Raw genomic sequence first — 16974 nt, 5'->3', positions numbered from 1 at the left:
GAATTAGCAAGCTTCAGTGTGTAATGAGGACAGCAGAATTTCTAGCCAAAGAAACAAGAGGAAAAAAAAAATTCAAAAAGAAACAAAAAAGCCCTCTTCCAACTAACATTCCTAAAAGGCATTCACTTGAGGCTACATATGCAGAGTTAGTTTTTAAGCCTCAATTTCTGAAGACCTAGGCAATAGGAAAGTATAAAAGAAAAATAATGCAAGTTACAAATGGATCCAAAGAGAAATTATTACAGAGAGAAAGCGTATTTCTATGGAACAGAAAACAAATATATTTTTAACCATTGGTTGGTGATGAAGAGTATACACACATGTAAAAAAAAAACCAACATTTGAAACAGCACAGTGCTGTGTAAAAAGAACCATGCCATTCATTTAAAAAATTACACAAGTCACAGTTGAATGCAATATGCAGGTCTTTCATCTCTAAATCCTGAAGAGCTTTTTGAAAATTCTGCCCATGTTGCTTGCAGCTTTTGTTTAAATACATAAGCATAACTTTAGCCTGTCGTCTTAAATTCTTCATTCAGATCCAGTCGTTCATAAATTTCATTACCTTACTACTACTCAGTGGTACATGATCATTATCGAACATTATTTTATATAAAAAATGAAGTACCAATCTGGTAAACACATTTTGTCCACAAATACATATTATTAATAATAAAAATATAATAAAACCATATAAAATAATAAATAAAAATAAATAATAATAAAATCATTGTGAGTTGTAAAGATTTTTTTAGTGAGGGACACAATGAACAAGGAAATAACAATACAATATCCACGAGCTTCAAACAGAAGTTTGAGGGACAATTCTTCTGCATATTTCCTAAATGCTTTTGCTCATGCAGAATGTAGTTATACTGTTCTGTATGCACATTTATAAGCAAGAAAAAACATCCTTGCATAATGATCTTCGAAGAGAGAATATTTAAATTTTTAGTTGGGGTTTTAGGGTGGGGTGTTTTGTTTTTCTGAAGTCAAATACACTGAATCTTTTGACAAACAGCTGCAGTCTTGGTCAACAAAACAAGAAGTTACCAGTGATAAACACATACCTCTGTTAATTATTTTTTGGCTGTCGAGGGGTTCATTACAAGAATAGCCCGTCTCAGAGTGTCCCGGTAGCGGTTCAGTTCTTCTATTCGCATAGTGGCAAAGAGCCCGGTGATCATTTTATTGATGTTGTTTTCTACTTTCTGCAATGCTACATCCATTCCCTGTTGAGATACTTTGTCCAAAAACTCTTGTATTCCACGGATATCTAGGAAAATCAAAAGCCAAACAAGATGTTAATTCGTAAGTGGAAAAAAGACACAAATAACTGTTCAATTCATCTCACAGAAGCATTTTGTTCCGTGTCAGGTAGACCCCTATGGGCTTTCACTTAATACTCAATGGAGCTCTTCCTGAGCTATGCTCATGGCACTTCTTAAAGTACTAAAAGAGAAGAAGAAATGGTCACACATCAGCTACTGTCCAAAAGAACCACTAGAAAACAAACCTACAAATATTTCTAGTAACTTTCCTGATTTGGTCATTCAATCATCACACTTGTTCCTTATTTTTCTTAAAGGACTTTCACACTAACATCCATAACAGCAGTCAAGCTATAATGACTGTAACACACAGTGCTTCCTTTGAGTGAGGGTCGTCAGAGGGCAAAACTGAGGGGCAGGAAGCAGGTTTTCTTCTTTTGTGGGACTCAAAATTGTGTTATCCACTGCAATGCTATGTAGCTTAATGTATCTCAGTGAAGTTTGAGCTGTTCACTCATCAAAAAGTCTTAATGCTGTTCTAAATTGCACAGCTATTTATTTCTTTCAAAAACAAAACAAAAGCCAGACATATAGTTGCAATGGTACTGCCTGCTCTCGTCTGATACCACTGCTGCTGGCTGAATTTAACAAGTTCTTCCATAGCAAACTGCTCTAGCAGAGCTTTCTGGCTCACTCTGAGTAAATCCTTCTTTAAAAATGACTTGGAAAGGAAGAATTGATCAGCAAAATGCTGACTGTGTTCACCACCTAGCTTGTAATAACTTTAATGTCTCTTCCAAACTGGAATGGTTGGATACTCTCACATTGTGATGCTACCTCAAGCTGGCCCAAGCCTTTGAAAGGCCTTTTCCAATAGCGAATTCCATAAGAGTGAGCAAAAAGTTTGTTTGTTTGTTTTTCCCTGCTTTTTTGAATGGCTTTATCTAAAAAACCAAACTTTGAGCTTAAAATTTAAAATTATTCAATGACTTCACAAGTCAGAGCAGGGTCTCCTGGACCTCAGGAAAATGCCTCCAGCCTCACTGAGTCCTCGCTGTCTGACCTCTACTCACCACTGCAGTTTCTCAGTCTTTTTTCTGGAGCTAAATCACCAGTTCCCTGATGTGATTCCTCTCCCTGGCAGTCGCTCAGACCTGCTCTCCCAGAGGACATTCAGCAGGAAAACCTTCCTACCCTGCTGGTATGCCAGGCTCCTGCACACCCATCTGATCTCACTTAGAGGAACAAGACGCAGCCTTAGAGCCAACAAAACAGACACTGTCTGACACAGGCATTAGTTTGGGGGGTGGGGGGAGAGGAAACCAGCAACCCAACATAAAAAGGAGTATCTGAAGAAACATTTCTTTGAAAATAAAGGTTCCTCAGGTTTAGGAGGGCATTTGTGGTTAAAACCCACCAAAAAAATATTTATCCCATTAGAATACCAAATCTGGGCTCTCCTAGGCGTGTGGTGTTCAATGCCATCCCTGTTGGATGGCAGTTCCTGCTCTGCTTCCCTCCTACATCCCTGGTGCTCTATCAGTTCTTTGTCTCGATCACTCATTTTCCAGGGGAATGGTAAGACCTGGGGCCACAGCTGATCATGCGTCTTTCTTTGTGAAACATCTTATATTTGAGAAAACTTCCAATTAGATTCTCACAACTGCTTGGCTGAGATCTTTCATCATCACCTATCATCTTCTCCTACTCCCTGCCCTTCTTATCCGGGGGGATGGAAGGCTCTATTTAATCCTAACGTGGGATGGAGAATCTCAAAAGCGTTCATACTACTGGAAGCACCTTAGATGCAGCTCACACGTGATACGAGAGGACAGCAAAGGCTGGAAAATCAGACTGAAAGCAGACTGGAGGGCTGCCTGAGCATGACAGACTCTAAGCCATAGAATAGATGTTACACAAACAGCCATAAAATCTACCAGGAAAGGGCTCTTTGCTGGCCCTTAGGGTGGTCTATTTTGCAGGTGTTACAAGTGACACCGTGCTGGCGCACTGTGATAACAGCTCAGGGTAACCCCAAGACAAACCACAGAGAATAGTGGAGCATGTAGCTGTTGTTTTACTTTATCAGGATTCCAGTAGCTACATTCTCTTGGGGTACACTGACAGGTGACAGCTTTTAGAGGAACTGAAGTTTATTTTAAGACCAGAGGAAATAATGAAAATCACTCCTTTTGAGAAAAATATTGTGAAGAAGTCTAAAATTTTCCCCCAAAACTGCCTACATCCCCACACTCCCCGCTAGCCATTGCGAGAGCAGTACTACCAGCACTCAGCTGTGGTCAGTCCTGCAAATATAAGGCAAACGTGGCAGGACGTCCACGATGCAGGGGGAGAATTATGTGACTCCCCACCCCCAGCAAAGCATCAGCACCATGACAGAGAAACCTGTGTGACACACCCTTGAGAAGATTATGGAGATGTTACACGTGGATTTAACATGGGAACTATGACGATGAAAGTATAAGATCAATGCAACTAAGGTCTGGCTAGTAACCATGGCAGATGAACACTACACGGCCGAAAGGGAGCCTGACAGGAATACTCCAGTGTCCAGACCTGATGGGTCTTCAGGGAAAAGCTGGAAATACCCGAGCTAGAAATCTTTATGCTGACTTTGCTGGAAAAACTGTACCAAAACTAAATTCAAGCTTTCCTCTTTTCCAAGCCTAGTGAATAATCTTTTTACTGAGTGATACATTTGAGGATTTGGGGGGCCCAACATACTCTGAAGTTTAAACGTTCTGACAAACACAGGTGATTTTGGCATTTGACTTCAGGTTATGGCAAAATACGTTACCTGAGAAGTTCTGGGTTTCACAGAAGTCCAGCAGCCCTATCAAGAAGACCTGAGGCTTAGACATTCACACCTTGATCTGCTTATTTTTGGCCACAAACGGTAGCATAAGGAAAACAAAGTTCAGTCTCCATGGTAGAGAAAACGCTCTGCCTGTCTCCCCAGCAGAGATGTACTAACTAGAGAGTATTACAGATAGCCATCCTCCTCTGGCACCAGATTACTGAGATATTCAAATTATAAAGAAGTAGCCATGTAATAGCTTATAATCAAACAGTCCACAAAAATAATTCAAACAGGATTAGTCTTGGAAGTCGGACTGTCACAATCAGCAAGTTGGGTCTCTTGTCTAGAGCTCTAAAATACCATGAACTGGAAAGAAATTCTATTTTAGGCATTTAAGCTATTTTAGGCATTCAGCACTGCAACCCCATCTTCAGACACTGCCGAAATACCAGTATTACTAAACACTTGAAGAATAGTTTAAACACGAATAAAGTACAGCCTTACCCTAAAAATAAAGTTCCATAAGAGAATCAGATACTAATTACAGCTTCTATTTAATAGCTAAATCAGGAAAATTAAATTCAGTCTAATCAGAGATGTTAGAATTTTTTTTGGCACTTTAAATACCAATTTAAGAAGCAACAAGATTATTTGAACTGCTACAAATATGCCTAGTTTTATGCAAATGATAAAGTAACTTCTTTCCACTTTAACCTCTTCGTTCTACAGTTCCTGAGGCTCACCCACTCTGAGAGTGACTCAACGTCCAGACAAATGGAATAAAAACTGAATAAAACTGACCAGTTGTAGTCAAAATTATTGATGTACAAGGAACACATGTAGATGGGATCTAGATACACCATCAAAATATCAGGGGAAAAAGTTACTTAGGCTATGAAAGCCTTTTTAAAAACTTAAATTCTATAGCATAAATCCATATATTCTTCTCTGACACCAGAACAGGGTAGGCAGGAACCACCAAAGTTTTATTTGTCTTTTCAAAACAAGAATGTAATTTCACTTGACCTGAATTTATAAACACACTGGAGTTATTGGTTGATATTCTGTATAATCTGTGTTGTCCCAGAAGCCAGATTATGGGATCAAATGGCTTTGTTCACCACAAATATCTGCAAATATAAACAATGGAACAATTATACTGAATCTTCACCAAATGAAGGGCCAAAAGGGATAGAGGTCCAGTATTATTCTACAGTTCTACATTTATTAGGTGACCATGCCAACAGTATGGTATCTGTGTGATACGCTTTTAGGAAAATAGCACCATTCTAATGGAAAAGATACCAAACCAGGATTCATAAAACTTCTTTGCTACTTCTGCCTTTGGCATTGATACAACACGAAGCTGTGGGCAGGAAATAAATACAGACTTTGCTTATACCTCAGCTTACCCAGTAGAAGAATGGAGATACTGGTGATGCTCACCTGCTGCTATGAAACAGCAGAAAGCACATAAAAACACCCTGCTATTTAAATGCTATTTAAATCATGATGGTGCTTCCAATATTTCAGCGGCAAGTCGCTAGCAGTGATCATATTCAAAGCGTATGCCAAAGAACAGATGCTGCCACTGAATGGGCAGCATTATCTTTCCTGCGTGGATTGTCTGAAAGTGGCACATATCCACACTGCACTGTGGAATCATCTAATAGATAGACTCCTTCTGCAGAAAAATCTGGCAAGCAACCTGTGGCACAGATGGCTCAGCTGCGGAGACACAGGACTGTTCATGTCTGGAACACAGGTGTTTCTCGCGCTGAATTTGCTAGCCAACCTGTTGCCCAGCCAGAAGACACATTTCTGTTTTCTGTTTAAATCAGATGAGTCATGGTCATTTCCAGACATGCAGAAGAGCTGCCCATTATCACCAGTATTAATTATCCTCCTTACTGATGAAAGCCAAAGTTACCATATAGAGACAGACCAATGCTAGAGCCAAAGTTGCTATCCTCTCCCAACTCATGTCACTATTAGTTAGTATTACATTTTCTGTTTTTTTCACTGTACAGCCATCACTTCCAAGAACATAGTACCATTCTGCAGATACTCAGCATCAGCTATAGGGGTAAACCAGGCTGGAAATTCAAATGAAACATTACCAAACATTCTCTTTTTAATCAAAATTGTGACCAATTTAAGAGATTGTGAAGTTGGCTTGGAAAGTCTAATAAACAAAGAGCAAGGCAAGCAAAATTTATCAAGAACTCTGTTGGAAATGACCTTCCCTGACTACCCATAAATAACCATGCCACCACAAGGCAGAGGTCTATAAGGAAGATCTTATGCTCTGCACCGCCGGTGCACAGAAGGTCCAACACTGGGCACACCAGACTGGCTGCAGCCGCAGCTGAGGTGCACGTGCAGAGCATCCTGCGTGGGTAAGCACAAGGCCCATGGCCTCCTGAGCTCTGAAGACCTGACTGATATATTCAAATGCATGACATGAGTCAAGCTGAGATCTGAATTCAGGTGCCAGCTTTACCACAGACTTGTCATTACTATGTCAGTTATTGTGGACCTGACCTAAGAAAAAACTCAGGAAATGAAGCGCAAGTCAAATCGAGTGCAAGCACCTAAAACCACACCATCTTTTCATTGAACAATCTTTTCGATACTGGAGAAACCACAAGAAATGGGTAAGTATCTTAAACGCTGTTGCAGAGCATGCCCAGAGGAGAGCTAAGCAGCCTTCACAGACTACGGGTCCTATACCTAAATCTTCTTAAATGACCAACCCGGCAGGAACACTCAGACCTCACCTAACACAATCGATAGCACCATTTAATGGAAGGCTCAGCAGTTGCATGGCAGAAAATATGCACAGCCAGGTGATAGGGAAAAGGAGACGGTATTTTCAGGAGATCAGGAGGATTTAAAATCCACAGCTTTACTTGACACCAGATTACAGGAGAAATTGTGTCTTTGCTCTCTTTTCATTGACGTCTCTACACTGTATATGTGATACACCTCGTACAAGAAGATTCCTGACTTCTACGACCTGATCTTAATATAAAAAAAATAAACGTGGTCCTTCCCACATGGTTTTTTTTATCACTGGATCAGATGTTCCTCTCACTTCTTTGTTCTCTCTGGCCCTATGTAACTTTCCTTTGCCATCTGTGTTTCTATGCAGAGGAATAATTTCAGAGGGAGCAAGTCCCCTAATCCATCTTGGGGAAAGTCTAATGATCAGGACACCCTAGAACAAAATACGCTGGGGTTCAGGCATCTCGTATAGGAAAACCAGTATGTATATGCAGTGAAGATTTTATAAGCTGTATAACATATACAGCAAATATCAAATAAACAACTCGCATGCTAAGTACCTCTTCCACCCTTATTAAAAAATGAGAAATGTACAAGTTAGAAGTAGATGAAAAGTTTCTAAAAAAATTTCAGATCACACTACGACCAGGAGAAGAGAAAGATGGCACTGTTCACCAATGGTAATAAATTAATCTATCCACCTCTATCATTGTATTCCACCTAAATTACAAGGCGCTCACCGTTACTCAGCACTGGTTATCTCAAACCTAGTTTACAGTCATTATCTCATCCTCCCTCTGATACCATTTCAGATCTGAGAACATTTTCTTCATAGTATCTAGATGATAAATACGAACTGATTCAGCTGTGGCAGTAAAGGTGAATGCACCTGTCATAAATATTCACTGGCTGATTTACACAAAAGACCACTTTATTTGTACAGTTGATGAGAAAAACCATTGTATAACAAATGACACCGTTCAAATTCTTATCAAGAAAGCTTTATAAGTCTAGTGCAGTGATTATTCCTTACACAATGATGGCTAACATGACAGCAACTATTAATTATGGAAATGCACTGCACACAAGGGAGATGTGCAGCTCTGGCCAGACTCTGATGGTGCCACTGCTTTGCTTAAAGCCTTGAGCAAAGTGTTCGCACTCCTGTGCATGTGTTGATATTTATGAACATGGTTAGGATCTAGACTGAGGAAAACAACAATTTAGCATGATGATTCAATAACAGTCCTTCATCCTACTTTCACAGCAGTGGGATTCCCTCTCATTAGTCAGCTTATATGTAATTCAGTGAACCTCCAAAGTAAAATAAACAAAAAAACCATCTACATAGCTCTTTCGTATTAGCATTTGGGAACTGAGAGGGAGCAGTTACCTGAACTGTTTCAGCTGGATGATCTAGCTTCAGAGAATATAGCAGTAGTTCAAACTCATAAATAAATTTAAGCTCAAATGTTTAATTACATATGAAATCTCATTTATATTATCAAATTTCTGGTTACCTGAACTGTTTCAGCTGGATGATCTAGCTTCAGAGAATATAGCAGTAGTTCAAACTCATAAATAAATTTAAGCTCAAATGTTTAATTACATATGAAATCTCATTTATATTATCAAAATTTCTGGAACCTAGCAAGTGGGGATGATATTTCTTGGGGGAAACAGAAAATGGTAAAGGTAAATGGTAAGAATGACTCTTTTTTCCTGCCTTGCTTGCAATTTTCTGAAATTTCACACATCCGAAAAAAAGACAACAAATTTCCTCAAATTTCTTAATATCAGCCAGTTGAGAAAAAGGAAGAAAAATATACTTACATAGTTTTTTTTTTCTTTTTTGAAGATGTTTCCATTTCAAACCGTAATAAAAACATGTAACTTCAATTTTGTTGTTTGACATGAACTATTGTGGCACTACTGAAATGTCTATGTAATCCTTATTTTAAAGGATCGTCTAAATGTCATTTACATTAGCTACTTTTTGTTTCCTGCCATATATCAATTATTAGAGATTATACTTTAATTAAGAAAAATCAATATAGATAGTCCTAAGTAGCTGAATCAATGCTGCGCGCGAGAGAGTAACTTTTCCAGTTTTCAAATCCTGCAAGACTTATGTTTCCAACCCTACTGGCGATTGACACAAGATTTTTCTTTTGAGTTTCTCAGTTTTTTAACTGGAAAGGAAGGGGAAAAAAAAAAGGATAAAAAAAGATAAATAGAATTGAAGCTAGAACTAATCCTTAAAAGCATCTGCTGCTACCTTAGCTTCTCAAAAATAGAAAGGGAGTCAGATTGTGATCGCCCCTCACTTGTGGAGGCTGACAAGCCAATAAATTCTATAATCATATACCTTTGACTGTGTAACCTGCTTTCTACCTCTTCATTCAATTTCTTTTTGACTACAGTTTGCATTAGAGATTTCCAAAAGGCTTCTAGGAGTTGCCTTTGAGTAAAACAACCTCTTGCAAAGAAATAAATTTTCCCTGCCTAGTGCCTCCAAAGATGATAATGGCTTAAAGCCCAGCGCTGTTTATCTTCAGCATTTACTCTCCTGTTAAAAATCATGACAAACTTGAAAAATTATACTTAAATCCTATACAGCTGTGCAACAGAGCTCCATACCTCCGCCTAGATATATGCCTTTATTTAACAGCAAGTATTCTATACTTCTGTCTGTATGATACCCCAAATCTCCCTGTAGGTCCCTACTGCTCCCTGTTGGCTTTTATAAGCATGAGGAACCATGCATCCTTTTTCAAGGAGGTGGTGGGGAACAGCAAAGTGACTGTCCTTGCAGACTTCCTGGTAATAAACCAAGTGTGACTATGTGTGTTATAATCTTACTTAAGACAAATTGTTCTCTGACTGTGCATCAATCTGCTCCTCAATAATTTTTTTCAGTTGATTAAAAGTTTACAATATAGGAACCGGAATATTTTATGAGTGGACTGGTGCTGTGAAGAACACAAGCTACAAAAGCAATGCTGGTAAACTAAGATTTAGAAATACTGTAATAAATATCTTCTAGCTTCTTCCTGTCTCCCTGCTTCCTCTTTTTCTTGACTGGTTAAAACTCTCAGAAGTTTTCTTTCCAATTTATGATACTACCTGACATTTACGATATTATTATGCCTTTTTTTATTATTATTATCATGCCTTTTTTCCAATGGTGATACAATTTCTTCCATTCCACAAAGTACTTTGTTCAATAGTTTCCTCTTTTGATAACTGTTCATTTATTTAGCTACCAAAATATCAGTTTACAAACTCAATTTTAATACTTCTGAGAAGATATTAAAACAATGCATTGAGAGTTGAAAAATACTTAGCAAACAATAGTGGAGATCAGTGCAAGGTTCAGGTATTCAAATATTCTTGAAATAATTCACTTTTCTTCTGACACTTGCAGACTGTGCGTATACAAAAGAAATCTCAGATCTCTGCAAAACCCTGAGATAGCACCTCATTTACAGCGACAACCCATTACACAGATATTAGGAGAACATCAACAGTTTTATTTTGACCTCAGCATTGAAATTCTAGATATAATAAAAAATTTGGTCTTCCTTCCTTACTAACACAACAGAGATAGCTGTCAGGCCAAGCCTTCGTATACTTTATCCATTCCATCCTTAAAGACAGCAACATGAGCGAATGACAAACCCTCTCTTACCTTTCTACATACTCACTTACAGCTCCTGGAATGCATTTCCCCAACTATTATGTGGTTAAAAAGCAGAAGCATGGCCATTGTTCCACTAGAGAAATTTTGTAGAATAGTCCTATCTCAGAAGTTGAATAATTTTATGGTCAACCAAAATATATATTCAATTTCCAGTGGTAATGTCAACCAACAAAAGCAAGTTGTTATGAAAGTTCTCACAAACAGCTGCTAACTTGCAATATAATTAAGCACCACATTAAAGTTACACAGATGAAAAATACATGTTCCTTTCCTTATCTGGATGACATAATAAATACTAATGAAAAAAAAGTTCAATAATAAGCTTGAATTAATTATATGTTTATTGAGGCACAGTGAAGTAAATGAGCATGGCAAGTCGGCAAAGAGCCAGATGAGTAATAAAGAGTTTTAAGACTGTCTGGAGACAGACTTGAGAATATTATAGTCATCAGGCAGCTGAAAACAGCCTCAGGGTAATTATAAGCATTTGCAATCGATTAAAGAGAGTATGATTCTTTTATGAATCTTTATTAAACTTGCATTAAAACTTTAAATGATTTGAAAATGTTATGGTTTCAAGCATATCTTTGTCAGTGGTCATCATATATTTATTTCTGGAAAATGTGTATGCAGGAAAGTGCCAATGGAATTGCTTACTTTATATGGTTTTTAAAGGAGATACTAGGAATCCAGGCCCATATGTACAGAGGGCATCATCTCAGAATATCACCCCTCTTACAACACAGGAGGCAGCCTCTCTGCAAGCAGCTCAGCCTTTTGAGTTCCAGGTAGAATCCCTTCTTTTCCAGGATCTTTAAAGAACAGTACTCCCATCCTATAGCATTACACTCAATTTATTTGAAAACAACCACCTTCCTGGGGCAGGGATGGGGAGAATGCTCTCTTTTGTCTTCATAGTTTCACAGACTTTACTTAGGCTGGAATCCTCAGTAATACAGATCTCATTGCTCTCCTCTTTGAGATTGTATTTTATTGTCTTTCTCCAAAATCTTCCCTCAGATTGAGCTCGAGTCATCTTTTTAGTGGTGTGACCAGGTACCTCACACAGGTACGTTCATCCTTTCCTGGTGCACAAATAATCTGAAACCCCTGTGTATGCTGAGGAGCAAGAGGGGAGACCTATGAGGAAGTTTCTACGAAACAGGTGCCCTCTAAACTCTTTCCTACTGCTAACCTCCTCCCTTCCCTTTCAGTGAGGTCTTCAATTACTTCTTCAACCTCCATTTGCTATGGGAATGTCTCCTTTAGCCTCACAGAGCAAATCCCCTTCATAGCCTTAATGCTTGTTTTGTTTCTTTTCTTTACAGAAGTCAAAATTAAATTACCACCTAAGGGAATGGCAAATATCCATTGCCAAATATACATAGTATTAGTAGGAAGGTCAAAAAACTGTAAGCAAAGATAACTTAGTCCTGGAATCAGTAAATACGGCATAAATGGACAGTGATGGTTGCATATCAAAGGCATGGTGGTTGAAAAACACAAGGTTAGGCCAGAAATTTGGACAGAGAAGGGGGGTTTCTTAACTTTTTTTTTAAAAAATGTAAAATACAGAAGGGTTTTAAAATATTACTGCCACCACTACAAAAGAGAATAGGAAATAAGACAAAATTAATTCTCCAGAAATAATCTTATTCCCCCAACCTTTCTAGATAAAGTGCAGAATCTTTCTATCTGCTTTGGCACCAAGAAAACATTAAAAATAAATGTTTCAAACAGCTAGACTTTCTCCCTTTCATCTTAGAAATGCAGAGATACCTACGCTGTAAATTGCACAAAATTCACAATTATGTTCTTGCAATGATTGACTGGTTTCTTCATAAAGAATTTACTACTACAGAAAAGTATCTATGTATTCCTGGAAAATACAGTGAACTGTAAACTGCCTGAAGAGTAAGATATGAATTACAACAGCTTGCCCCTTGTCGATACACCACAGAGAGAAAAACCAACAATATGTTGGGATTCTACGTCAATTACTCTGCTTATATAGCCTGGGCTCACACATTCAGATCTCAAATGACTATTTCATTTGTTTTCCTCTGCGACTGAATGCATAAGGGTCTTTTTCATGTTACTATTTAGGGACTAGTCACTGTCAGATGCCAGTCTGTGGGTGAGGCAGGATTTGCTGTTTCAAACTGCATTTTGTTTACTTTGAACTTGAAACCATAAAGTAAAGATGTAATAACTTGGCAAAGCTTGCTCAAAATGTTTACAGATGTCAGTGGCTGTTTTTACAAATCTAAACTTTGCAATTTCCAAAGGTATAAGTTACACATTTATAGTGTCCAGTCTGAAAATGCCTTCACTGAAAAGGGTGCTGATGGTCCTAAGGAAGAGTTCAGAGACTTAGTGGCAGAACTGCCCAGTCTCTGGATTGATGGGCCGAGGCCAACTGTATGAGGTTCAACAAGGCCAAGTGCTGGGTCCTGCACTTGGGCCACAACAGCCCCATGCAGCGCTACAGGCTTGGGGAAGAGTGGCTGGAAAGCTGCCTGGCGGAAAAGGACCTGGGGGTGCTGGTCGACAGCCGGCTGAACATGAGCCAGCAGTGTGCCCAGGCGGCCAAGAAGGCCAATGGCATCCTGGCCTGTATCAGAAATAGTGTGGCCAGCAGGAGCAGGGAAGTGATCGTGCCCCTGTACTCGGCCCTGGTGAGGCCGCACCTCGAATACTGTGTTCAGTTTTGGGCCCCTCACTACAAGAAGGACGTTGAGGTGCTGGAGCGTGTCCAGAGAAGGGCAACGAAGCTGGTGAAGGGTCTGGAGAACAAGTCTTATGAGGAGCGGCTGAGGGAACTGGGGTTGTTTAGCCTGGAGAAAAGGAGGCTGAGGGGAGACCTCATCGCTCTCTGCAACTACCTGAAAGGAGGTTGTAGCGAGGTGGGTGTCGGTCTCTTCTCCCAAGTAACAAGCGATAGGACGAGAGGAAATGGCCTCAAGTTGCGCCAGGGGAGGTTTAGTTTGGACATGAGGAAAAATTTCTTTACTGAAAGAGTGGTTGAACATTGGAACAGGCTGCCCAGGGAAGTGGTTGAGTCACCATCCCTGGAAGTATTTAAAACACAGGTAGACGAGGTGCTTAGGGACATGGTTTAGTGGGCGTGGTGGTGTTGGGTCGACGGTTGGACTCGATGATCTTAGAGGTCTTTTCCAACCTCAATGATTCTATGATTCTACACCAGCTTGTAAGAAGGAGATGCACAGCTACCCTCTGCAGCACAGTGATTCTACGGTTTGAGCTGAGCAGTCAAGAATAAAAAGAGTAGGAGCTGATTTGGCTGCTTAAATGAAGTAAATTTGGCTTGTACATACTGTGTGGATAGTAATTTTAATAGCAGGTTGAGAAAGGCATCAATCTACTGCATAATTTTGCTGCATTTCATGCCACCTACTCTTTAACTGTGCAAGAAGACTGTCCTTAATGGCATTTGAAGAAGCATAGAATTGTCCTTGAACACTTTTAATATCCTCATATGAAAATTTTCTTAAACAAAATCAGATTTCATGTCCTGGGCAAGCCTTTATCTTGTTTTACCTCAAGGAGCAAAACACACTGAATACAAGGGGACTGACTGCACTATTTTCACTGGAGTTTGATCTAGATCATCCCAGCAGAGAGCAAGGATGGGGGAAAAGACGACTCATCTCATTCTGATCTTCACAAGTTCATCTGAGTTTATACACTAAAGGTAAAGATACAATTGTAGTAAATGAAATACAAACAAACACCACCTAAGTCTGCTCAAGTTAAAATGTTATTTTTTCTTATCTCCTCACTCATTAACTGTTACTGTGTGTTAGCTTCACGTTTGTTACTGGCAAGGCTCTACCACTGACAAAAGACTACAGCTTTACTGAAATCTTTCACTAGTTACTCAGCTTAACTAAGTCAACAGCAGCAAAATACTTTTTTGATTATTATCAAGGTGTCTTTTGTTTTGTTTTGTGTTAGAATAGTCAGCCTACCTACAATTTTACTTGGAAAAAACCCATCAGTTAAAAACTTAGATGTCAATTATTTCAGAAATGCATTTCTACATCACTTCTTCAACATCCAGTTGGTTATGACTTAATGGAAGAATTGCTTACTTCAGAGACTTTAACTTTCTTTGTTGGTAAAGAACCTTTAAGTAGACTTGAATCTTCTAGCATTTAGATAGAAGAAGTGTTAAAATGTTAAAACTGAATATACTTGTCTACTTATATTCAAAGAAGAATTTGGGAGTTATAAAAAAGGATAACATTGGGGAAATAACTCTCAGCCCTGCAGAAAGACACATTTCCAATTACAAACCATTCCCTAACTCTCTGATAATGAAAAGGAATCTATGATAGACTGCAAGATAAAAATCAAAAGCAATTCAATTCATAGGATTAAAAAACTATGATAGTGATAAATTGACACATAAATGGTTGCAGCCTCTTTTAAAGGTGCAAGGGATCTGGTTTAGCACAGTATTTACTTTGGATATGAGCCCAATTTCACTGTAGGAAAATTTGTTTTAAATACGAAAGCCACATTTCCTTTCACAGAGCGAAATTATTAATGGAAATAATTTCAGTAATACAACTGAAGTATTTTGTTATAAATCATTAAATTAAATCACTACACAAAATAATTTCTTATAAAGGAAAGTATTGGAATTCTGCTGGTTGCTGGAACCAGCCAGTCTAACGGTGTTTTCATGTTTTCTAACTTACAAAAAGATGGCAACAATGGGAAAAAATAAAGGATTAACACATATCAGAATCTATATTCCCATTACTTCTCCAGTCCCATTTACTGCTATGGAGACATCACTTAATGGTATGATACACACCTTGAGGACAAAAGATCACATACAAAAAAAAAACCCCACCGGGGCAAGAAATTGCTCTGTTTGCACAAGTGTCAGTTCTGCAGAGGACTATGCAGAACATGTCAATAATCTCTTCCTAATATGAATCTAATTCTAATGCAAGGGTTGATCTCCCACCTACTTTAATGTTTAATACTAAATATTACATTAAAATTTCTAATATTAACTGCTGCATGCAGTTAAACTGAGCAAAGCTTCCAACCAGAATTTGATTTTTGGTCTGTATGAGCTGAGAGAAGAGATAAATCTCATACTGTGGCAGATCCTCTCAGGCAAGCTGAGGAATGGGACCAGGATCTTCCAGAGGGAATTGCAACCACCCTTAGCTGCACTGACACTTTGACCAACGGGATGGCTTACCCTTGGACCTCCACCCCATGTCTGCATGCCCAGTCTTGATTTCTTTCTAAAACAGGCACAGAAGCTAATGGTAATGTTCCCTTCCTCAAGCTCTTCTGGGGCTCTTGGGCCAACTCTCATTTATAAAACCCAAACTGATGCTGGGAATTTTTTTTTTTTTAGTATTTCACATCTATAGACCCATTTAAATGAATGGCTTTCTCAAACATCACAGAAACACAGAATAATTAGAGTTGGATGGGACTTCAGGAGATCACATAGTTCAACCTGCTGCTCAAAGCAGGGTGAATACTGAATTCAGACTTTTCCACTCTATAATCCATTAACAACTGATTCCAGCTCCTCTTTGCACACCCTGAATTTCTCCACCCCTCCCTCTGTGCAAGCCCCTCTTTGGTCAATACAGAACCTGGAAAGAGAAAACGTGCACTGCTAACATACTGGAAATGCTTTGAGTATATCAATAAAATAGAAGGAAAAAAAGAAAAAGCAACTTAATTGGTTAAGATTTATAATAAGCTCCTGGCAAGATTGCTCTCTAGGGACTGTTAAGAAAATAACGTCATCACAGGTACGAGGAAAACTACTGCCATAGATCAAAAACTGGCTAAGAGAATTAAGAACAGGCAAAATACTGTGTCAAGCCTAATGATTTCACCTGAAACAGGGTAGTGAGGAATTAGAGAGGCATTCCAGTATGAGCAAGAAGAGGGATTGGAGAGACAGAGAACAACTCTCATGGTAATGGAAATAACAAGAGAGGCCTCAGGTTAGAGATGGTGATCTGAAACTTCTGCTCTCTTGTTCCTTATTAAAAGTGGAGGAGGAGATATAGTCAATGAAATCAGCAACATAAAATTTTATAAAGAAACTGTAGGAAGCATAAAGAGAATATAGAAACTGCTTGCTGCCCTAGGATGGCTGTTGAAATCAAGGATTTAGCACAATTTAAAGAAACATTATACCTTTGCACAGATTATAGCCCTATTCAGAGTTGCAGGATAACTCAAAACTCAGGTTGCATTTAAAATCTTTCTATTCATGGTATTAGTCCCAAACTATGCGCGCACACAAACAAACAAAAAAGTCAACACAAAACCCAGAAAAACCCACAAAAAACCCACCCAAAATACCCAAATCACACAAG

The 16974-nt window shown here is 38.8% G+C and overlaps 1 protein-coding gene across 1 annotated transcript in view; it reads right to left on the bottom strand.

Annotated features, from left to right (window-relative positions):
• Positions 1-16974, bottom strand: part of GRID2 (glutamate ionotropic receptor delta type subunit 2) — a 766470-nt gene that overhangs the window by 300170 nt on the left and 449326 nt on the right. Inside the window, 1 exon segment of the mRNA XM_009273536.1 lies at positions 1071-1276. Within this exon segment, the coding sequence (XP_009271811.1) occupies positions 1071-1276 (206 nt within the window).

Source organism: Aptenodytes forsteri, unplaced genomic scaffold (assembly GCF_000699145.1).
Source record: "Aptenodytes forsteri isolate BGI_AS27 unplaced genomic scaffold, ASM69914v1 Scaffold93, whole genome shotgun sequence".
Classification (NCBI taxonomy): domain Eukaryota; kingdom Metazoa; phylum Chordata; class Aves; order Sphenisciformes; family Spheniscidae; genus Aptenodytes; species Aptenodytes forsteri.
Note: the sequence above shows the minus strand (reverse complement) of the source record. Positions and strands in the feature narration are given on the sequence as shown.